Source organism: Mus pahari, chromosome 3 (assembly GCF_900095145.1).
Source record: "Mus pahari chromosome 3, PAHARI_EIJ_v1.1, whole genome shotgun sequence".
Taxonomy (NCBI): domain Eukaryota; kingdom Metazoa; phylum Chordata; class Mammalia; order Rodentia; family Muridae; genus Mus; species Mus pahari.
Genome location: NC_034592.1, coordinates 16,321,016 through 16,344,913, shown reverse-complemented (window position 1 = coordinate 16,344,913; position 23,898 = coordinate 16,321,016). Strand labels below are relative to the sequence as shown.

The window sequence follows — 23,898 nt, the reverse complement described above, 5'->3', positions numbered from 1 at the left end:
CCAGCCACCATGTCTACCAGCCACCATGTCTACCTGCCACAATGGACTGTATCCCTTTAGAACCATACAAAGTATTGTCAATCTGGGCAACATTCTCAGGTTTTTATTGAATCCACTGTATTCAATTAAAATGATATGCATATGAGTATTTTCTTTCATATATGTTTGTATGTCATGTATGCACCTGGTGCCTCTTGGAGGCCAGAATTACTGACGGTTCTGATGCATTAATTGGGTACTGGGAATTGAACCCAGGTCCTCGGCAAGAACAGCAAGTCTTCCTTAGTGCTGAGCCATTTCTCTTGCCCCACCCCCACCCCCCAATTTTTGACTTTCCCGTAGGATTGAATTTTTAAAAATAGGTTGTAGGTTAGTAGATCTTTAAGGATAATCTCAGATGCCATTTCCAAATTGGTCTTTATATTTGTTTATTTGGTATATGTGTGTGTGTTCAGGTGTGCCACAGCATTCTCGTGGAATTCAGGGGACAACTTGGATGGGTGGGATCTCTTTTTCACCATATGGGTCCTGAGAAACAAACTGGGTTGTCAGGCTTACAGGCAGGCGCCTTCACACCCTGAGCCATCTCGCCGGCCTTATTTTCAGATATTCTTACTCAGTGAACTAAGCCTGATGATCCTTTTCAGTTTCCCTCCATTTGATTTCAGAGCCAGACACTATATACTTAATCTATATACTTTTTTTTTTTTCTTTCGAGGTGGGAAGAAGGAGCCAACAGGGAAACTGGCTTGGGACCACCCAGTGAGTTAGCACTGACATCAAGCCTAGAATGCATATTTTCCTTGGGAGGGAACTGTAACTAGAGTAGGGCAGTTAGAGAGAGGGTGGAAGCCAAGGATAAATGATCCTCTAGAATCTCTTCTCTTTTAACACAACCTAGATTCGATTCTTGGGGTTTTCTATGTTGACTTGAGACAGGTCAAAAAGGTCTCTGTGGTTGCTAAGAATTTCTAGAAAGAAAACCGGAAGCTCTTGAGCTGTTGGCGTCCTGTCTCCAAGGAGACGGGACGATCCATTTTTCCGAAAGGGGTAGTGTAGACACTCTTCCCTCTCTCAGTTTGCAGCGAGGTGCCCAAATCACTCCGAAGAACTGGCGGGGTTTAAGCTTTGGACAGAGGCTCCGCAGGTGGGCGCGCTCTGTTCCGGAGTCTGCCTTGCCCGAGGTGCACTCCAGGGTCCCCGTGGTGCAGCCCGGAGCGCGCGCTCGCACGGGGTCGGGGTCCTCAGACAGCGCAGAACTCTGTGGGCTTTGCAGCCAAGGTCTGATCCCGGAGACCCCCGGGATGCCTGATCCGGCGAAATCGCGGAAAGACCTCACGCGATGGAAGAAGAAGCAGCAGCCCGTGCACCGCACGGTCAGCCAGATCTGCCCGCCGCCCCGACGGCCGCTGACGGTGGTCGACATCCGCACGGGCATGGAGAACGAAAGGCTGGGGGTCGTGCGTGACTCCATGTTTCAGAACCCGCTCATTGTCAAGGTGAGCGCCCGGGCGCGATCGTCCCCTCCGCGGGCACCGCCGCCGCCGATGGGTTCCAGCTGCTGAACTCTCGGGCCTCAGGGCTCAGGGTTTGGGCGCAGTGTAGGAAACTTGCTCTGGGTGAAACAGGCCTGGACCCTCTGCAGTCGTAGCCAGTCCAGGAACCTCAGTGTCCTCAAGTGGCACACGTTCGCGGGGTCTTTCCCCACTACCGGGAAAGACTATGAATAGGGCAATCTCTACGGGGCTCGATCTACCCACAGGGTGACAGACAGGTCTCAGGCACCCATCCATGCCCTTGCCACCCAGACTCATCTTCCCCAGCACCTCTGGTCTACTATGCAGCAGGTGCTCTGGGACTGTCGCGAAATTATCACATCACCATCCTAAGTGTGCTGGGGGTATGGGATTCAAAGCCCTCTAGGAGGCATGACTGGCGCTCGCGTGGGAGCAGCGTTTATAGACAGATCACTTTCTCTTTCAGTGCCGGTCCTCCGCACTTTTGTCAGTTTTCCAGTCTGGCTAAAAACTACACGTGGCGGTGGCTCTGCCTCTACGCGCCGGGAGACAGAAAAAAGTAAAGTTGAAGTTTAGTGGAGCAAATTTATCTTGCGCCGCTAGAGGGCAGTGTGCTTCTAAAAATTGAGCTCGGTTTCCCAGGTTCCGTAGAGGGATGGGCTCGCTGATAGGCAGACCTATATTGTTAGACCTTTCTGGGCTAATTAAAGCTCCTAGGAGGACAGAAGCTAGATACAGTGAACCCGTGCAGCAGCATCCTTACCACTGGCCCCTCTGAGATGTTTCCACAGTGGAACAGGTTTTGCTTACTTCTTGGATTCCTGATCTTAGCAGGTATCTGCGACAGAGAGTTGGAATTCACTGCCTTAGGCCAAGGAGGAAATCAAGGCCTATCAATGCCTATCAATGGCTGTACTGATAATGTTCCAACACTGCTTTTATCTGTCTATCTATCTATCTATCTATCTATCTATCTATCTATCTCCCAACTGCTGCCCTCCCCCAAACCCTGAAGAGTTCCTCCCTCTTCCTCTCCCCTCAGAGAGGGCAGTCCCCCCTCCGTATCTCCCTGCCCTGGTGCATCAAGTCCAACATTGTTTTAATCAGGTGTCACTAGTGTGCAGCTCCTTATATGAGAGGAAGGGCATTATAGAGTCACTTCCACAGTGAATTCTTGTGTAACGTTCACAGGTGACACATACATATGTATAACTGCATGCACTTGTATATATATATCACACGCATGTGTTATACATTGCTCACTGTATGTTTAGCATTTGTATGTAGACCTATAAACTACAATGTGTGTAAATACCATATGTGACTACCGCCCCCCTTCCCCCTTACCTTCTCCCTGGTTAATCAAGGGCAGCATTTGGCCTGTAGGTGGCACTAACTTAACAGCCTCCAGGAGGAATTCCATCCTTGTTTCTAGAGCTGGAGTTTAGGAATGATCATGTTTTTAAAAATATGGGTGATGATTGATCCACCAGGGGGGTTCTGTTTTCAGGCTGCCCTGGTCCCTGGTGACCAGCGGCAGGGGCCACGTCCTGATGCTCTTTGGTGACAGGACTTGGGACACTCTTGTATAAGTGGCAGCAGGGGGCAGTCTTTTCCTCCAGTTGTCCTTGGTGTTTGAAGCTCAGCTAGCTGTTAGGATGATGGTGTCGGCATTCAATATTTACCCCTTCCTGTAAGATCTTCCGTCAAAACTCAGCCTGTATAAAAGTTGTTAGAGAATGTGAAAAAGAAGCCAGCTTCTCCCTGTTGCAGGTACTCCTTATAAACCAGTGCGTGGGAAATGTCTGCAAGGCTGTGACGCCAGGTTCTGATAGAGCTGGCTTAAAAGCCACGCCTAAAAGCCCAGCACAGCTTTCTCTATGTGAAAAAAAAAACAAAAAACAAATTGAATTCTGAAACACGGGGTGGGGGAGTCTTAAAGAAAATGGAAATGTTACAAGTAGTTAGGGTTTTAGAACATCAAAAAATATGCATACAGTTCTGTCGTTTTGATTGAGTTTGATTTGTAGGTTCCTTTAAGGGGGGTGCCAGTTTTGCTGGCCCCATTGTTGGGGTGAATAGCTTCCTCATCACGTGGGTGCTCTTGGGTCTGGGTCTCTTTGGGGAAATACTGGGAACTGAGGTGTATTTTAGCCTTGTCTGTTCTTGGGCCTCTCTATGAGAAGAATCCAGCATCCTAGAAATATTGACTCTCCTCATGGGTAGGTCCCACGATTGTTTGTTTCTTCCCCCTGCCCCATCCTCTTCCTCCTCCTCTTCTTCCTCCTCCTAATTCATTTTCTACTTCAAATGCAGAGAAGAGACACTGGCTGAAGAACCCTAACCCTAGTATTTTCTACCCGTGGAATTTACCAGAAGGTATCTGCATCAGTTATTCAAAACCACTTCATGAAGCCAAGGCAACCAGAGGAAAAGGAGAAGCCTCAGGTTTACTAGCAGGTGTTTTATCTATAAACACTCAGCAGCTGGTCACGTCCTGAAACCCAAGCCAACTGCTGATTTAATGGCAATTAATTGAGTCAAGATGGTGTTTTATGCAACCACAAGAAATAATGTAAATAGTTTTCATTGGCAAGGGCTTCTCCATTGTCAAGTGCTGTGCAGCCAGCCAGCTTTCCTTCTGCGTAACTCTCTCGGAAGCCTAAAATTAAATTGAGAAAGAACGAGCTTCACCCGCTCACTCGCTTCTCATTTCCCTAGAATCCAGAGACTCAACATAGAATCCTGCCACAATAGCCTTCGAGGCTCCCTCACAAAACCTGTCAGAGCATACCCTTCCCGCCGCAGCAACTTGGCTGATATCCTGTCAATACAATTACGGGGAGAGACGGCACAGTTTGCTCCACTGACAGCTTTGAGTCTTCTGTCGCCCCAGAGAGGCAGGCTGCAGTACAGGGGTGGGATTGACTGAATCCAGCACCCTCGGAACGTACAAATGATCAGGGCACCTGATTTTTTTCATAATTTATTACCGACTTTGGTTTTTTGTTCCTGTGGGGGTTTATGTCACAAATAAGAAGATCGTACATTTGTAAAATAAAGTCATAGAAGCAAGCATTTGAGGCTAGTAGGAAGTTTGCTGACATCAAGTGTACCTCCTTCTGGGAGGCTCAGGCAGGCCTTCAGCCAGGGCAAGGCACTCATCCTGGGGTGCTCCTGTGTCCTGGTACCTGGTCTCCTGACTTACAACCTCACGCTATTTTGGCCACAAGCCATGACTAATTAATCAAGGGCCACCCAGGTTTGTCACATCCCGGATAACAGGCAGTGTTCACAAACGAATCCGATCCCAGCATCATCTCAGTGGGCATCCCTGCAGAAGTGATCAATACTTTCTTAGGACTTGACAGGATTCGAGAACTAACTTCTTAAATGTTTATTAGATGCCTGGGCCATCCTAAGCTGGGGTGGGGGCATAGAAACAAGTTCAAAACTCAGCTCCTGCCCATAGGGACTTCACTTAGGGTTTAGCTGGAGAGATGTGATACACACATAGATACTAAGACCCACATAGAATCATACAGGCATAGAGGCACACAGAGGTACGAACAGGGACACACACGTGACAAAATAAGTCAGGCAATGTCACAGGTCACCTCCTCTGAGTTTCCCAGTGAACTACAAGCCTAGAACATTCAGTTTTGGGGAGAGGGAGCCCAAGGTAGGTCCATGTCATGTGTGAGGAGCCTGGAGAAGCCAGCCCTCTGTGGAAAGATGTTCCGTCCTTTCGGAGATTCTGAGCATTAGGGGCTGTTCACTTCAACTTAAGTTCTAGTTCATAAGACTCGGGGCTGCGCTGAGTTATCATTACCAGCACGGGAAAGTGTTTATCCAGAGCAAGTGTGTTCAAATTGGATGCTCTACAAAGCCAGGCAGGCGCACCATGCCCACTAATAGCCTAACGCCTCTAATAAATATTAATGCTGGCAGGCATAAGCGCAGAGACAGAGATGGGCATTAAGAAGGCAGGCCGTCCAAAGCCGGTTGCACAAAGATACCCATGTTTTCATTACATGGTGGGAAAAGACTGTGTGTGGTTTGTCTGCCAAAGAGAATATGGCTGTGGTCGCTCGGGTCCTTTACATTCAATTACAGTGTAATAGGAGGAAATGAAATGTTAGAGACGAATTAAAAACTATCCTTGTGGTACAGCCTGGGCGGGATGCACTGCTGTGGGTTTATCCATCCTTGTTTTCTCAGTTTCTCTCTCCTCCCCTTCTCCCCCTCTCCTCCTCTCCCTCATCCTTCTGCTCCCTCCTTTCCCTCTTCCCTCCTCATCCTTATCTTCTCCTCTCTCTCTCCTCCCTCTCCCTCCTCCTCATTCTTTTATTCTTTAACTGCATGGGTATTTACATGTGTGCACACCTGTGTTCATGTTTGTGCGTATATGTGTAGAGGCCAGAGGTCAACTTCAGGTGTTTGTTTCTCAGAAGCCATCCACCTTGGGTTTTTGTTTGTTTGTTTGTTTTAAAGATTTATTTATTTATTATATGTCAGCACACTGTTGCTGTCTTCAGGCACACCAGAAGAGGGCATCAGATCTCATTACAGATGGTTGTGAGCCACCATGTGGTTGCTGGGATTTGAACTCTTAACTGCTGAGCCACCTCTACAGCCCCCCACCTTGTTTTTTTTTTTGAGACAGGATTTTACCAGTCTAGAATTCATCAAGTAGGCTAAGCTGGCTGGCCAGGGAGCTCCAGAGAGTCACCCATCTCCACCGCCCGAGCCGGGATTACAATCTCCAGCTACTTTGTGGGATCTCAAGCCACCTTGTTTTTTTTTTTTTTTTTTTTTTAAAAGCATGGCTGTCCCCTTTCTTGTTTTAAACAAAAGCTTCCTTCTGGCTGGCTGATGCCCAGCCTCACCCCTCAGGGACTGGCAAATGAGGCGCAGATCAAATCGCACAGCCCAGGTCTCTGGCCATTCCAGAGAGACTTGCTGCCTGCCCACTGGCTCCTCACAGCCTGGCCTAGCTGCACAGCCATCTTCCTGCTTAGTCTCTTAGCACAAGGAGGTGCAAGAATGAAGAGGAGACCTCAGAACAGGGCTCTTCCTACTGAACCCAGCCATCCTGTGATCATGTGACCCTCAGCACATGGCTGGGGCTACAAGGGAAGGCTGATCCTTTAGGGAGAGCTCAGACCTCTGTGGAGCAGCTAGCAGTCACTCCCTAACGCCGTTGGGAACGTTCTGGACTCAAGTGTGGATTGCTATGTAAGCCAGGCTCTTCTGGCTTTGTTTATTTATGTGGTGGTCAGAGGACATCCTTCAGGACTCAGTTCTCTCTCTCCCCTGTGTGGGTTCCAGAGACAGAACTCAAGCTGTCATGTTTGCACTGGAAGTGGTGACCCATCAGAGGGACTGATCTCAGGCCTCAAAACCTGTTTTCTGCCGCAGCAGTTTTCAAGCCATTCTAGGGTTTCCAGAAGCTCTGGAGGTCTTATCAAAGGACCAACTCTGGGTTTGTTTGTTTGTTTGTTTGTTTGAAGACAGGGTTTCTCTGTGTAGCCCCGACTGTCCTGGAACTCACTCTGTAGACTAGGCTGGCCTCGAACTCAGAAATCCGCCTGCCTCTGCCTCCCAAGTGCTGGGATTAAAGGCATGCGCCACCACTGCCCAGCTGATTCTGTTTTTAAAATGTATCTAGACTGGGGGTATAGAGTTGTCCCTAGTGGGTGTGAATTCCCAACTCCATCTCCAGTCCCATAAAACACGTAGACACCAATCATTCACTTGAAGCAGCCTTCCTATAACAGCTTAAGAAGAAAACAAGCATTAAGTGCATCCTGTATGAGATTCTAATATGGGATAATATGTTTGTTTGTTTGTTTGTTTTTTTATTATATGTAAGTACACTGTAGCTGTCTTCAGACACTCCAGAAGAGGGCGTCAGATCTTGTTACAGATGGTTGTGAGCCACCATGTGGTTGCTGGGATTCGAACTTCGGACCTTCGGAAGAGCAATCGGGTGCTCTTACCCACTGAGCCATCTCACCAGCCCATGGGCTAATATGTTAAGTGTGCTTCTTGTTCTCAGTCTGAACTTTGGAGTTCCATTCCTGTTTGGGATATTTATAAATGTGTCTCACCTCAGGAAGACTGGACCTTTCCCATCCTGAGACTTTCCATTCTTGCCACAGAGCTTTGTCCTAGTCTTTGAGACTTGGAGCTGTTAGACCCAGCGATGGGCCTGCTGCACTCTTCTCCCTCCCTGGCAACATGCAGGACAGATGGGCAAAACCAAGGGGAGCATGGCACTTAGAATGTGCCGCAAATATTAGCAAATATAGTAACTGTGATCAATCTCTCATTGTTTGCTGCAAACAAACAAACATCGCGGAAAATAACCTCCCAAGCACCTGCCGGTTACAGTTCAACTTTAAATGCAAATGCCCCCTGGTTCCTCTCTAAAGTTCTTCCATCTGTGCAAAGGAAGCCTATTTGGACAATTCCAGCTTGGCTGGGCAGATATGAAACTTCAGCTCCCTCATGGAGGGAAAGGCCAGCAGAGTGGCTCCTCAACCAACAAACCCTAGCCAGTGACTTCTGCCACCCCTGGTGGGTGGGGGTGGGGCTTGTCTCTGAGACTCAGCTTCTTCCTTTGGTGAGGAGACCAGAGTTGGTACCTGGTTATGGGAGAGTCATGAGGATCAGCAGGCTGTGGCTAGCCATGGGTGTCCCCAGAGGGCACATTAAAAGCAAATGCTTGGTTTTCTGTCCACAAATATGTTCCTTAAGGTAACCCTTGTGTTCTCAGCTGTTGATGTTAGGTAAATGCTAAAGACTGGAGAGATGGCTCAGCAGTGCAGAGGACAAACCAGGAGCTCATAGAGGACCAAGGTTCGGTTCCCAGTACCACCCACATCAGGTAGCTCTGGGGGTCCTGGCTGGCTCTTCTGATCTCAGGCACCTGCATACATGTGGTACACATACACTCACACAGGAACACACCCAGACTTTTTTTTGAGTCTGTTGAGTCTGAGTACAGGGAGCTTACAGTGAGACATGTATACCAAGTGCTTAGGCTCGTGTCACTGTGCACTGTGATTGACACTGTCACTAAATTCATCTGTCACCCTACCACCCTAGAGCTGACAGTACACCCTGCTTAAGCCTGATGACAACTATTACTGGGACTTATCTTTCCCATGCGTCCAGGTTCTTGTAAAGACTGGTTTAAATGAGATGCTGCATCACAGAAACCATGAAGTTGGCATTGATGTTACTGAGGCCAGTTTTACTCAGCAACACGCGCTTTGGAGATCAACGGACTCCTGGGCACGCACATCTGGAGCCTTTCTTTCTTTCTTTTTTTCTTCTTTTATTTATTTATTTATTTATTTTTATTTTTTGGTTAGTGAAACTGAGGAGGAGGTGGGGTTGGTCCCCGATTACTGGATGGACATCATGGATGCTATTTGGTTTGTCAAAATGTAAAACTAGACCCACCTGCAGCAAGGAGTCAGTCTCCAAAAGTCACTTCGAGGCTGAGAAAGCTTGAAGTAGAAGCCATAAGCAAAAGGCTGGCTTGTTCATAGCTCACCATAGCCTCTTGAAAATCCAATGTAAACTCACAAAAACTCCCTTTAATCTATTTCTTTCCCCTTAGAGATGCGCTTGTCTGAAGCTTGTCTGCCTCAATTCCTGCCCACATTGCAATTTAAGAAAAACAATTTTTTTCAGCCATCTTACAGGTGGCTCAATAACTCATTAAGTAAACTAATTAGCAGAGAGACCGGTTTGTTGAGCAATCACTGATCCGGGTATGAGCTTCATGCCTCTACCTTACCAACTCCCAGGATCCTATTTCGCTCTGCACAAACTAAGTTAAGACTTGAAACACAGAATTGACACAGCGTAGAAGAACTGAGCTCACAGTGGGCGGGCGCTGCACAGCAGAGGCAGCAGGTTCATTGTGGCTCTAAATACCACATTTCGGGGGAAGCAGGAATGAACGCTAGAAGGAAAACAGCTGTAATGGCCTACCCAGTAATCTGAAGGCACATGGGGTGGGGGTGTCAAGAAACAGACACGGGTCAGTGAGCCCAAAGGTCAGCATGACAATGCCCAGAAGGGGGACGGTTCTGTCAAAAGGATTGCAGAAAATACGTGATGACCCGAAAAGAGGGAGTGTTGATCTTTTATAGGAACCAAACAATACATATCCAGGAGGCCAGTGAACTCTGAAGCTTGGGAGCCTAGTTCCTTTGTGCTGACCAGCACAGCCTTTGTGTCTTGTCTAAGAGATTCAAAGCACCCCCTAAGAAGCTCTTTGATTTCAAGGTGTAGATGGCCACACTGCTGCCAGGTGGCTGGTCATTTGTACGTGACAGCAGAACATTCAAACTGGACTACTGTGCCAGAAAACGAACCAGTTGGCAGATGCTGGGATGTCACAGCCTATCCCAAAGTTGGGATGCCCAGAGAGTGCAGAGAGAGACTCGGAGGTCTGCCAGTAGCTGTATGGATTCCTCTCTGTGGACCCGAGTGAATTAGGCCATGTCACCACCTTAAGGGGCCATTGTTTGAAATCTGTCAAATTGTGTTTCTATTTTTCCCTCTGTCTCCTAGCAAATCTTTTGTTTGTTTGTTTGTTTGTTTTGATTTTTCGAGACAGGATTTCTCTGTATAGCCCTGGCTGTCCTGGAACTCACTTTGTAGACCAGGCTGGCCTCGAACTCAGAAATCCGCCTGCCTCTGCCTCCCAAGTGCTGGGATTAAAGGCGTGCGCCACCATGCCCAACTTTAGCAGATCTTTTAAGAACACAGATGCTGAAGGCTGGGGTGGAGCTCACTGTTTGAATACTTGCTTAGCTTGTGAGACCCTGGTTCTACTGTTAGCCCTGCAAAAATAAACAAAACCAAACAGCAACAGAGGTTCATCTTTGTGGTGGTTTGACTCGGTGTGGTAGGCATTTGAAATTGCTAATTAATTCATCAGTCAGTGAGCAATGTGAAGACATGACTGGAAACGCAAGGGTTAACGTTGTGTCCAGAGGGCTGATGGTCTTTACTGAGGAATCCCCGGTCTTCAGAGATTGGAACTAAGTTATTAAGGGTGGAGAGAGAGGAGAGGGAGGCCAAGGCACCATATTCAGGTGCTGAGGCAGGAGCAGAAAGGATTGAACAGCTGGGCTGGGGTGTGGACGGGATGGGGGGCGGGGCACCTGGGGAGAGTCCGGGCTGGGCAAAGATATCGAGAGTTGTGCAGGTGAAGCAAGAAGGATAGAACCTCCACTCTGAGTCTGTAAGCGCTATCAGAGGCGGTAGAACATGGCACATTAATTCACCCGCTGCTTTAGCCAGCATTTCCTTTCCAAGCATGCCTTGTAAGTCTGGGTACAGGATCTTGGCATTGCCCTCACGGAGCTCACAGCCATAGGCAGAAGACAGACAAGAAGCAACAGCGGAGGCTTAGAAGATACAGTGGGGGAGGACAGGATGTGGGGGTCTCTGTTCAGGGCTTCAGGCAGCAGGAAGGGAAGGCAGGGTCTTGCAGAAGATTAGGTGTGTGTGCTGGGGCCTGGAGCGGTAAGAACAGAAGGGATTCTGAAGGCAGATTTGGGATCCCTGTGACTTTTCTTTTCTTTTGGGTTTCATGTAGTCAAGACTGGCCTTGAACTCACCATGTAGTCAAGGATGACTTTGAATGCCTGATTTCTCCAGCCCCCACTTCCTGAGTGCTGGATTGCAGGCATGGGCTGCAGAGCTCCATTTTATTTGGGTGAGGACTCAACTCAGAGTGTTGTGCATGCTGGGCATACACTCTCCAGACAGAGACACACTGACAGAATGCAAAATGACAGATAGTTTCAGAAGCCACGTTCAGTAGCCTGGGAGAGGCCCTGTGCTAGTGAGTGGGGCTGAATTGGATGCTTCATTAGTCACCACACAGGTTAAGTCAGTTCTGACTGGAGGAGAAAAGTGTTTCAGGGGATCGTATGTGGTGTGGTGGGGTGGAGGTTGCGTGGGACAGTAACACCAGGGAGTCTTTCATTCCTCTCCTGGCTAGGTGGTGTCACACGCTTCCTCTGATTTAGGTGTGCCTGGCCCTGGACCACAGTGATGAGCTAGCTCACGGTCTACTTGTAAGTCACTCACTGTCCGTCAGTCTTGTTTCTTGCACTGAATCTCTCTTCCCCCAGCAGCCTCCCTGAGCCCACACTAACTTTGCCTGCTCAGCGTTTGCCAAATGTTATCATGTGATATCATGTCTGTCCTTAGCTGTCTGTCCATCAGCGGCACCTCCTAGGATGAGATAGCTATTGTCTCTGTACCAGACAACTCATGAGGCCCTGGAGAACAAACAGTAAGCCCAGAGTTCTTCAGGACAAGGGTGATGAGGGACCTGCTACCAGGGGCTACACCCACTTCTAGGCTTTTAAGACTGACCTTTGAGAGAGTGAGTATCTGCGTTGTGTTTGGGGGCTCAGGAGAGGAGATCCTGTGAGGCCAACTAAGAAAGAGGTTTTGTGAAAGCAGATTCAGGGATAATCTGGAGCCCTGGAGCAGAAGGTGGACAGGGTGGCCACCACTAGCTTCTGGGGACAGAAAGGATTAAGGCAAGGCTGTGCAGGAATCTCAGGCCTGGAAAGACCGTAGAGCCCAAAGCTAAGGAATAAAGGATGCAGAAGTCAAAGGCCCCAGAGCCAGGTCCAGAAAGCAACAACTGTCCCAGCTGTGCCTGGCACCTGCACTGAAGAGATTGGCCAACTGGTGACAGACAGGGACACGCACACTTGCAGGTCACTGTGCGACTGCTGAGGTGGGTGTGTCGATTGCATTCTGTTATCTCTTTGGGTTTGCTGTGGGGAGCTGAATGATGGCAGGACATTGTCACATTGATGGCTTACAGTCACAGTCTTCCACTTGTTTCCCTTTCCAGAGTCTGAAACATTCCAAATGTCTCCAGCAATTTGAGAGAACCTTCTGGAGAAGTTCTGAGGGTCCCTTTGGGTCGAGCGCTCTGGTTGCTTCCAAAGCTTTATAAACTGTCACTGAAGAGTTTTGCCTGCTCTGGAGGTACCCAGTGGGCACAAATTTAGAGGCTTAAGTAAATCTTTTAAGAACTCTCCTAACACAAGGAAAGCAGGCATCTACCCCTTGCTTCTGAGCTTCCTTCAGCAGCCCTGGGGGCAGGGTGCGCCTGATGTGGCTTTTTCTAGAGTGGGAGTTCTCAGAAGAGGCTGAGCCCAGAGCCTTGAGCTCTTGGCTGGAGACCACTGGATCTGGTAACAGCAGTAGGGGTGGTAGAGTATTCCATGCTGAGCCAAACCAGCTATTTTGATACCTCATGTCCCTTGTGCCTTTGCAACAATCGTAAATGTGGCATTCCTACCGTTCCCATTTACAGACAGGAAGCGGAGGCTTCCAGAGTTCACACAACTTGCTTAAAGCCAGAGGAGCCAGGCTTCAAGCCCAAGTGGGGACTCTGAAGCACCAACCTACAACCAATGTATAAACCAAGTCAGAAGAAATTAGGGACAGCAATGGCTGCCATTTATCAAGAGCCTCTCAAGTGTCAAGCCTTCCCCTCCCTCCCTCCCTCTCGCTCTCTCTTCCATCCTTTCCTGCCATGCTGATTAAGACTTTGAGGGGTATCATCAGGGCCTGTTGACCTGGTGCAGTGGGTAAAGGCACTTGCCATCAAAACCGAAGACCCAACTTTGATCCCTAGGTGCCAGAGGGAAAGAAAGAACCGATTCCCTCAAGTTGTCTTTGATCTTCCTATGAATGTGCTAACACACACACACACACACACACACACACACACACACACACACACGTGTTGCCATCAAAGGTACAGTACAGCACAGCCCTGGCATCTCTTGCCTGGGTGACTGCACCAAACTCTGGCCTTCCCTCCTTCTTTTTTAAAAAAAGATTTATTTATTTATTATGTATGCAGTGTCCTGCCTGCATGTACTCCTGCACTCCAGAAGAGGGTGCCAGACCTCATTATAGGTGGTTATAAGCTACTATATGGTTGCTGGGAATTGAACTCAGGACTTCTGGAGGAGCTGACAATGCCCTTAAACGTCTCTCCAGTCCACTCTCCTTCTTTACACAAGCTGGGACAGAGCTCAGGGTAACCCATGCTAAGTAAGTGCCCCACCACTGAGCTGTACACACCAACCCCTCAGTACTGTATCTTTCATATCCATCATCTTAGCTCTAGGAGGTCCATATTTTGAGCTCAGAAAGGCTAACAGCCCCAAGGTCACATAGAGGACAAACGTGGGGGTTGGCATGTGTGAGTTTGCAGCTTGTCAGGCCCTGTGTGTCACTGCCTGGTACCTAAGGAGATGCCTTCGTCCTGATGGGACAAGAGGATGCAGCAGATCCCCATCGGAGGTCTGGATCTACAGAGCAGCCTTTTTTTTTTTTTTTTTTTAATGGAGGAGGAGCAGGAAGTTCTCAGAAGGGTCTGAGCTGGCTGGGCAGATAAGCAGATCTAGCACATGAATACTGTTGAAGCCACTGCATAGATAGGGACGCAGCTGTGGGGCTGAGATGTGGTCTAAACACAAGAGTTAGGAAGAGGGAGAAGGTCTGTATAGTCACCTGGGTAAAGGACATCCGGGTCAGAGTCTGCACTAGCAGTGACACCACTTATATTTTAAGAGGAAACTGAGCATCACCAAAACCCAGCATGGCTTTTGCTTTCCCACGGAAGCCCGGAGCTGGGGGGTGTATCTGCTGAGCCAGAGCTGGGATGTCTCTAGCAACAGCTCTATCTAGGCGGCCAGGGACAGCCTCGTCCTTTCAAAGGAAAGATGCCCTGCTTCTCCTCTCCCACACAGGGTCCCTTCTCTCTATCTCCCTAATCAGAGAAAGCAAATTGTTATCAGATTAATCCTGGCCATGAAAAGCGGGCGCTGGCCCTCTCTGTTAGTTTCCATTTAGATAGACTGGGCCGGGCCACACAATAGGCATCAAAGCTTGTCTCTGGGCAGCGGGAGGGATTAATTTCTTTAACCAACAGGCCTGATCTGGCCTAACTCATTACCCTGCCTTGTCAGTGTGGATGTTCGATGCGATTGAAGATTATACCATTTAGGCCTCTCCCTTGTCTTCTGCGCAAACTGGGGCTATTGAATTGCACATTCTTTCGAAGCTCCCCCCGTCAATACTTGGGCAGCCTGAGGTTCTAATTCTGCTTCATTTAAACTTCATCAACTTTTCCAATCAAGTGGAAGGATCCGAAATAGGTTCTGTACGCGGAAAGGCACGATCCCTTTCTTTGTCAGATAAATTTATTCCGGCTTCTCCCCTCCCTGGCTCGCTTTCTCTTTCCAGTCTTGCTCCCCAATCCCTTCTCAGCACTGCCCCCTCCCCTTATCCCCAGGATGAAAATGAGATTACAGTATTTAAATGACTATGGTAATCAACCTGGGGACCCTGAGCTGAGATTGAGGTTAATTTTCCTTAGCAGAACAAAGAAGCCTGATGTCTTTGGGGACTCGGAGGTACAGTCTGGGGTTCTTGCTTGTGGGTTTTTTTCCTTCTGAAATTGCAGTTTTAGGAGTCTTTTCTTGTTACTAACTAGACACCGAATGTGAATTTTTTTTTTTTTTTTTTAAGGCCACAGCCCCTAAGAGAACAGAAATGTAATCTGGGGATGATAAACAGATAACAGCCTTCAATCAACAATTTTAATAGGGGGGAAAGTCACTGCCATGAGCACAAATCTAAAGAGAGGGTGATCCTTTTCCTTGTTCATTTTTAAATACACTCAGAAAAACGCACCCCCCCAACTGATAATTACAGCCACCCTGCGCACCTGCAAACTTTTGAATGAAGAGCCTTGTCACTTGGGTGGTCTTCTTCCTGGCAGCTTTTATTGCTGTAAAAATTGAGATTTTTGTCATGTTTTGGCTAATTAGAAGCAGGGTCATTATACCATTGAAAAGTCTACATGAAAGAGTGGTTTGTTCAGTTGCTACCTGGAACGTTAGCAAGCCGGCCAGTCATTCTGCCAAGGGCCCCCTCCTCTCCTCAGCTTTTAAAACGGCATCAGAATCTGTGTGTTTTTCTGTCTCTCCTTGCTACCTTGTCACGGCTGTTTTACATACTTGCCAGCCAGTGTTAGCTTTTATTTGTGTCAGGAGAAAGGATTGTGACAAGTTCCGTATACAATGTTCATTTGGTAAGGCAGATTCTTCATAGAGCTTTTGAGTTGGGAAATGAAACTGTCTTTCAGTGCAATGAGTTACATCCTTTCTGGACAGACTCACGAAGAGGGAGGATCGCTGAACTTTATCTCCTGGAACAGCCCTGAAAAGTCTTAATGGGTTTTTGTAAAAAAGTAGGATTTGGTTCCAATGCAAGCCTAGTGGGGGAAACCACACTGGCTTCACATGGGGACTGTCTGAAATATACCTCCCTTTGGCTCCCCACAAAAGGGCTGGAATAAGCTGTATTGGAGTGACTTCCTTTCAGGCCCTTTAAACTGTGGTTGTGTTCCTGACAGTCATCTACATTTGCAAAGCAAAATATTCAATAACTACCATCCTCTCTACAATTGTGTTTGTTCAAGTGGCACCCCTCATCTCCACCCCACCCCACCCCTAACCTTCTGGCTCTCCATCCCTTTTTGCCAAAAAACCAAACCAAACCAACAACAACAACAACAACAACAACAAAAAACCAGCCTAACCCTTTGTGCTACCAAATTCACCGGGGGCAATAGTTTATGGTGACATTTTTCTTTCTTAAAGTAAATATGGACTCACCATGGGGAAATTAAAACTCCATTAGGCATCGCTACAACTGTACGGAGAGCTGCGTTAGAACAGTCAGGCTGCTATTAATTGGTTTCTTCTTTGGGAATAATTCCAGGAGGGCAGAGGGAAAGGGGGAACAGGAGATGGATGAGACCCATAATTTCTTCAGATGACACCATCTAAGTCAGCAAAGGTGATCATTACATAGTTATTAATCTAAATAGAAACAAGATGCTGGCTAAGAATGGGGAAATTCATCGATATAAAAAGCTCGCTGCAGAGTTGTCTCCAGCTGCAGGGAGTGCTTTGGAGAATAGAATTCGGGTGGGCTAGCCTCACCCAGGGCTGGGCTTTTCAGAAGTGGTATTTCTGAGCATCAGCTGCGCCCCCACTCCACCCTACCCTCAGTGCTGCAAGGAAGGGGACAAGGTGGCACAGCAAGGCATCCATTCCTTTCACTCTGCTCTCTGTTCTTTTTTTTTTTTTTTTTTTTTTTGGTTTTTCTGAGACAGGGTTTCTCTGTGTAGCCCTGGCTGTCCTGGAACTCACTCTGTAGACCAGGCTGGCCTCTGCCTTCCGAGTGCTGGGACTAAAGGCGTGTGCCACCATGCCTGACCTGTTCTCATTTCTTAAAAAAAAAAAAAAAAAAAAAAAAAAAAAAAAAAGGCTAAAAGCTGGATAGTGGTGACTCACACCTTTAATTCTAGTACTCAGGAGGCAGAGGCAGGAGAATGTGATTTCAAGGCCAGTCTGGTCTACAGAGTAAGTTCCAGGGCAGCCAAGGATACACAGTGAAACCCTGTCTCAAAAATTAAAAGGGAAACAAAAAACGAAACCGAAGAAACCCAACAAGGACAACAAAAGAAAAAAAAGACAACAAAAACAAAACTCGTTTTGCATGTATTTGTGTGGTGTGTGTCCATGCATGTACGCCTGCTCGCATGCGTGGGGTCATGCTCAGGGAGGCTGGGTGTTGACGTTGGGACTCTTTGTCCATCTCTCCAATGAGATGGGTTCTCTTGCTGGAGCCTCTTTCTGCCAGTCTAGCTATCCAGCTGGCCTCCTAGTGCAGCTAGCTTCCAGGTGGCTGCCGTACCTGCCCGGCCTCTGCAAGGGTGCTGTGGGCCCAGCCCCAGTCCTCATGTTGGTGTGGTGAGTACTTTAGCCACTGTGCTGTCCCCATCTGTGGTCGCTCCCTTTTCAGTAGCACCTCTCTGTTTGAGCCGGTTACCCTGCTCTCCTTCCTCCACCCACCTCTACCTGCTGTGCCAACCCAGCCCCCATCCCATCTGCTCCACCAGGACTTCCTGGACTCTCCTGGCTGCTGTCAAGAGATCAAACAGGAGCTGCAGATGGCTCAGCAGGTAAGAGCACTGGCTGCTCTTCTGTAAGACCTGGGACCAATTCCCAGCATCTACTACTTAAAACATCCTGTAACTCCAGTTCCAGGGCATCTGATGCCCTCTTCTGGCTTCCTTGGGCACCTGGCATTCCTGAAATACACAAGCATACATGCAGGCAAAACACTCATACATATACAATTTAAAAAATTAAGAAAAGTAAAGAAAACAAACAAGTATTGAGTACAATGCAGGGAAAGGAGATTTATGGACTGCTGGCGGAAATGCAAATCACAGCCAGTCGTAGTGAAAATCAGTATGGAGGTCCCTCAGAAAAATTAAGAATAGGACTATCATATGACCCAGCTACGACACTCCCAAGAATGTCCCCAGAGAAGTCAAAGTCAGCATCCTGCTGCAGAGATGCTGCACACCCATTTCCAGCCCATGTATGGAAGCAGCCTGGGTGCCCATCAGCAAATGCATAGAAGAAAATGTGGTACATACACATCACGGAGTACTCCTCAGCTGTCAGGACGAATGAGGTCATGTTGGTGGCAGGAAAATGGATGAACTGCAAGTCATTGCGACAGGCGAAATGGGAAGACATATGTCACCTGATTTCACATGGGGCAAAGAATAAATACAAATATTTAAAAAAATAAAGGTTAGGAGGACCGGTTTGAGAAGAAAAAGGGAACCAATGGGCAGGGGGGCAGGGGAGGCAGATGTGATCACTGCAAAAACCTCATAAAAAACAAGTGGCAGCCAGGCGTGGTGGCGCACGCCTTTAATCCCAGCACTTGGGAGGCAGAGGCAGGTGGATTTCTGAGTTCAAGGCTAGCCTGGTCTACAAAGTGAGTTCCAGGACAGCCAGGGCTATACAGAGAAACCCTGTCTCGAAAAAACAAAAAACAAAACAAAACAAAACAAACAAACAAACAAAAAACCCAAATGGCTTAAGGAGACATTTAGCTGGTTGGGTGGCACACATCTTTGATCCCAGCATTCATGGGTCAGAGGCAAGCGGATCTCTTTGAGTTCTAGTCATCCTGGGTTGCTTACAGAGTTCCAGACTAGCTGGAACTAGGGCAACATAGTTAGACCCTGTAGAATTTAGGAGCTGGAGAAATGGCTCAGTGGTTAAGAACAGGTGCTATTCTTGTAGAGGATCTAGTTGGGTCTCCTGTGGGTACATGGCAGTTTATAAAGATCTGTAAGTCCAGCCGATCTGGTGCCCTGATCTGTAAGTTCAGCCAGTCTGGTGCCCTTTCCTGGCCACAGTGAGTACTTCATGCATGTGGTACACAGACATTCCTGCAGGGACATACATATACAAATAAATAAGCCTTTAGGCAAAAAAGAACACATATTAGTTGTTTCGAAGTTCAAGAGAGAGCTTTGTCGTGGGCTCTCCTCAGTTTTGTTCACAGGACATTCTCTCAGGCACTTTGAGTTAGGCCATACCCTAACACAATGAGAGCTTAGACTTCAGCATACAGGTCTCCTCAGGTCATCCCCCACACTCTCTGTTCATCCTGGACTGTAAAGGAAAGGTGGGACACTGTGGCTGGCCCTGGTAGTAAAGCTCCTTCCAGACACACTCAAGGCTACAAGCACCTGTCCCCTCTGTCCTCATATGCATCTCCTGCCAGGGAGGCTGTGCTGGTGGCTTGTCACCTCCACTTATTTACTTAGACATAGTCCCATGTCCCTCAGATTGGCTTTGAACCCTCTATGTAGCAGAGGGTGACCTTAAACTTCTCATCCTTCTGTCTCCGCCTCCTGAGTGCTGGGATTACAGGCATGTGCCACCATTCCTAGCTTTGCTGGGTTCTGGGAATGCAATCCAAGCTTAGTGCATGCTTGCCAAACACTCTGGCAGCTGAGCTGCACCTCCAGACCGTCCATATATTTTAAAGAATATCAGGGGCTGGAGAGATGGCTCAGTGTTTAAGAACACTGGCTGTTCTTCCAAAGGACCTGAGTTCAATTCCCAGCAACCATGTGCCAGCTCACAACTGTTTGTAATTCCAATTCCAGGGGATCTGAAACCCTCACACATAGACATACATGCGGGTAGAACACCAATGTAATAATAAAATAAAAATAAATAAACTATTAAATAATATTTAAGTTAATTGTAATACTTACATTGTATACAATGTAAATGCTAAGTATATAGTTGTTTAAGGAGTACTGATAAGAAAAACATGTCTACGCATGCTCATGACAGGCCTTGATATTTTCTATCACTAGCAGTTAAATCTGTGACTACAGAACCCTTGGATGGAAGAGGTACAGTCAGCCGGGCGTGGTGGCGCACGCCTTTAATCCCAGGACTTGGGAGGCAGAGGCAGAGGCAGGNGAATTTCTGAGTTCGAGGCCAGCCTGGCCTACAGAATGAGTTCCAGGACAGCCAGGGCTATACAGAGAAACCCTGTCTCGAAAAACCAAAATAATTAATAATAATAATAATAATAATAATAATAATAAAAGAAGAGGTAGAGTCCATTCCCTCCCCAGCACTCCCCTGTTGCAGGACTTTAAACCTTGATACCACTGTCACCCAAGATGGGCACCCAGCTGTCACGAGCTAGTCACCCGTTAGTGGCCAGACTGCTGTCCTTGCCTGATGTGGCTTCTCTACCCACCGCTGTGCCCTCTGGGGCTCACGGTAGGGCTCTTCTGGCATCCCGTGAAGGCTGTCTCATCTCTCTCCCTGTAGTCTTTCGGCACCCCGCTTTCTCAGTTGTCTTGGGCACCCTGACACTGGCGGCTGTAATGTTCTAACCCACATTTCTCTCATTGCTCTTCCCATCACATTAAAAGTCTGCTTTGGGTGGTACCTTGTGGGCAGAAGCTGTGTCCTCTTGATTTTTGCACCCCCTATGCCCACAGTGATTGGCTTAAAGTAGGTGCTCAATAAATGCAGAATGAGTGAATCGACAGATGGTTTAATGAGTAGCTGGAAGACTGTTTCTCAGACAGTAGCCTTGGCATTCCTACAAATGTTTATTTTCAACTCAGACTTAGGTCCTTTTATTTTAAGACTTAAAGAAAGGTTCTCTGTGAAGGAAGCCACAGGCAGCTTAGCCTTACACACAGGTGGGTGGAAGCGTTTGCATTTGGGCTCACCGAGACATGTGTAGTTCTGTGCTCTTTACACACAGTCCACATCAATAGTACCTTTTGGTGCCCGGTAGCAGGGGAAGTGCTTACAGGCCAGGGGCCCTCTGTGCCGGTTGAGCATTTAACGAGGAAATCCAAACAAGGACTTTGAAACCATGGTCAGGGCCCTTCATCAGACCCTTGCTCTGCCTAAACAGTCCAGGACACAAAAGGAAAATCAAGAGGCACAGCTAGTCTCAAGTAGAATGGGGTCTTTAGTAACAGGATACTGAGCTGTTTGATAAAGCCCAATATTGTGTGTTAATCAGACTTGAATGCCCAGAGAAAGGACAGTGTTTGAAGGTGCTTGACTTGGCCTGGGAGGACCCCTGGGTTCTGTCGCCTTGCAGGTGGCATCTTGGGCTGTGATGCTCTGTCATTGTGCTGAGAAGCAGACAGGGTAATCCTGGGAACAGCAGGTGGGATGGCCACCAGTGCAGGACTTTTCAATCCCATTAATTAAACCGACCCTCCGTCTGCCCTCCAAGGCTCGAGAGACTGTGAGTGGGCTAATGACAGCGTCTCTGCCATTCATCCACTTATCTATTCACCTAATGTCATTGCTCCCATTTGGGTGTCCTGATAGAAAAACATTTACTAGAAGCCGGCTCCCCTTCACCACGGCTCTGCACAGCACAAGCCACAGAGCATGCTGATCACTAGTGACCCAAGTTTGACAACTGGTGTCAATAACAGCAGTTGTAGGGGTTCTAGAAAAGCTCTCGTTCATGTTGAATTGAATAAATGTCTTCTGGGTCCTTTCCAGTTATCCACTTCCCTAACATCAAGAGGCCCCAATTACTTCTGAAAGCCCGGCTCCCCTCATGGGTGGCCTATCAGACCACGAAAGACAACCTATTTATTGGAAGGAGGCTGGTAAGATGGGAGAAGCTCTTCAGCATTCCGTTCTGACGAGAAAGATGGAGAGAGTCCGGTTAGTATGGAGTTTAAGGGATTCTCGAGTGCCTACCTCTTTCAATCAATGTTCCCTCCATGCCCCAGGACCCACACAAATCCACCCCTTCTTCCTTTCCCTTGTCCAGTACATAGTGGGTGGTGATGATGTCATTAGCTGAGGTCATTTGGGATTCTAGAGGGAAGGATTGAAATGAACACAGAAGACCCTGGAGAACACTTAATTTCCCTCTCTCAGAAGCCATTAAATGCCTGTAGCTCTTGCTGGAGCCTTAGGAAAATCTCCCCTATCCATGCTGGGATGTCAACAGAACTCCATAACTGGTAAAAATGCCCAGAACTGTGGGGTGCCCAACCCTAATGGATACGTCTGCAACACAACCCATACTCCGGAGGCTTAGAGAGCATTGCGGAAGAGTGCAGGAAGATTGTAAGGCCGGAGGCCCACTACCTCCACCATGAGGCAGAGTTGATACATGAGGGAAGCCATACCCAGACTGCATCTTGAGCCCTGCAGGTGTGTGTACTGTCTGCTCCCAGAAACACCTCCTGGGGGCTGGGTCTTTCTTCCTTAGCAAATATATCTGGTGGCTTGGACTGTTTTGCTGCAAACCCTGTGCGTTCAGTTCAAAATAGCTGTTGAGTCCAGACTCCTTGCTTTGAAGCTTGCAGAGACCACAGGTCCCACCTTTTTCTTTACTCAGCCCCCCCCCCATCCAAAATACATACTACCAGGGGTTGTGGTATAGCCCACCTTTGTTTTCAATCTGAACTGTAGAAAGCAGGAACCCATGTACCTGTCATTTGCATATGGTTTCTTTGGGAGCATGGAGAAAGGTGGCTGTGGGCCTAGATATTTCCATGCGGCTCTGCTCATTATTTACACAGTCAAGAAGATATTTCAGTAAAAATGCGCTGGGCTCTGAGTGACAAGGTATCTCTCTGCAGTGCAGGGTTCAGGGAAATTGTAGTGAAGTTGACAGCTTTTTAACGTACAGCCGCTATTCCACTGAAATACGGCATGTTTTTATTTTGAAAGTACAAGATGACCTATTTATTAGCTGTGATTCCAGCTGAGTTTACACGCTCAGAAACACAAAGGGAGACGAAGAGCTTGTTTCTTTGGGGGGCCACAGATTCCCACTCCCCTTTCCTCCCGCCGCACAGAAGAAAACATCGAAAAAATGGGTGTTCTGAATTGGAGTGGACGGCTTCTCCTTGAAATGACAGCTTGCTGTGGAATCACGGGAAAAAGTTGCCAATTACCTTAATCAGCTTTCTCCAAGAAACAACAAGGAAGAGCTTAGTCGCCTCCGTGGGAGGAGAGAGTGAGCGGGGACTTGGAGGGAGACAAACACCAGGTTCAAAAGCTCAGAGCACACTTGAAAGCTGCTGTTTGTTTTAAAAACAAGGCTGGGGTGGAGGTGTGTGTGGGGTACTGTCTGGTACGCCCAGTATCTGCTCCTTCAAGAGTAGACATCAGACCAGGAGCTTACATACCGTGAGCCCGGTTACAAACATGAAATCCTAGCCCAGACTCAGCAAAATGTCAGATGCATTCACGTGCGCAAGCACTGGGCTGGTCCCTCTGACTCTTGCTCCAGTTTTTTAATGATTGCCCCACAACATCCCAGATTAGGCACAAGCCACACCCAAACACCGACTTTTACAGAGAGATCCTTTATTAAGTAGGGGAGATAAAACTGACTGCTTTCAAACTCAGGCAGAAAACCAGCAGCATATATAACCTTGCAGGTGTAATTTTTTTTTTTTAATTTTTATTTATATGAGCACACTGTAGCTGTCTTCAGACACACCAGAAGAGGGCATCAGATCCCACCACAGATGGCTGTGAGCCACCATGTGGCTGCTGTGAACCAAACCCAGGACCTTTGTAAGAGCAGTCAATGCTCCTAACCACTGAGCCATCTCTCTAGCCAGCAGGTGTAATTTTTTTTTTTTAAAGATTTATTTATTTATTACATGTAATTATACTGTAGCTGTCTTCAGACACTCCAGAAGAGGGAGTCAGATCTTGTTACGGATGGTTATGAGCCACCATGTGGTTGCTGGGATTTGAACTCTGAACCTTTGGAAGAGCAGTCAGGTGCTCTTACCCACTGAGCCATCTCACCAGCCCAACAGGTGTAACTTTTAAGAGGAGAAAAAAAGTCTTTGTTGGAACAGCTAGGATGCGGTGGTATG

General features: G+C 47.8%; 1 protein-coding gene across 1 annotated transcript in view; it reads left to right on the top strand.

The window, feature by feature from the left end:
- The first annotated feature begins 1,304 nt into the window (after positions 1 to 1,304).
- Positions 1,305 to 23,898, top strand: part of Cfap77 (cilia and flagella associated protein 77) — a 121,185-nt gene continuing 98,591 nt past the window's right edge. The window contains exon 1 of the mRNA XM_021195104.1: positions 1,305 to 1,499. Coding sequence (XP_021050763.1) covers positions 1,305 to 1,499 — 195 coding nt within the window. The remainder of the gene's footprint in view (positions 1,500 to 23,898) is intronic.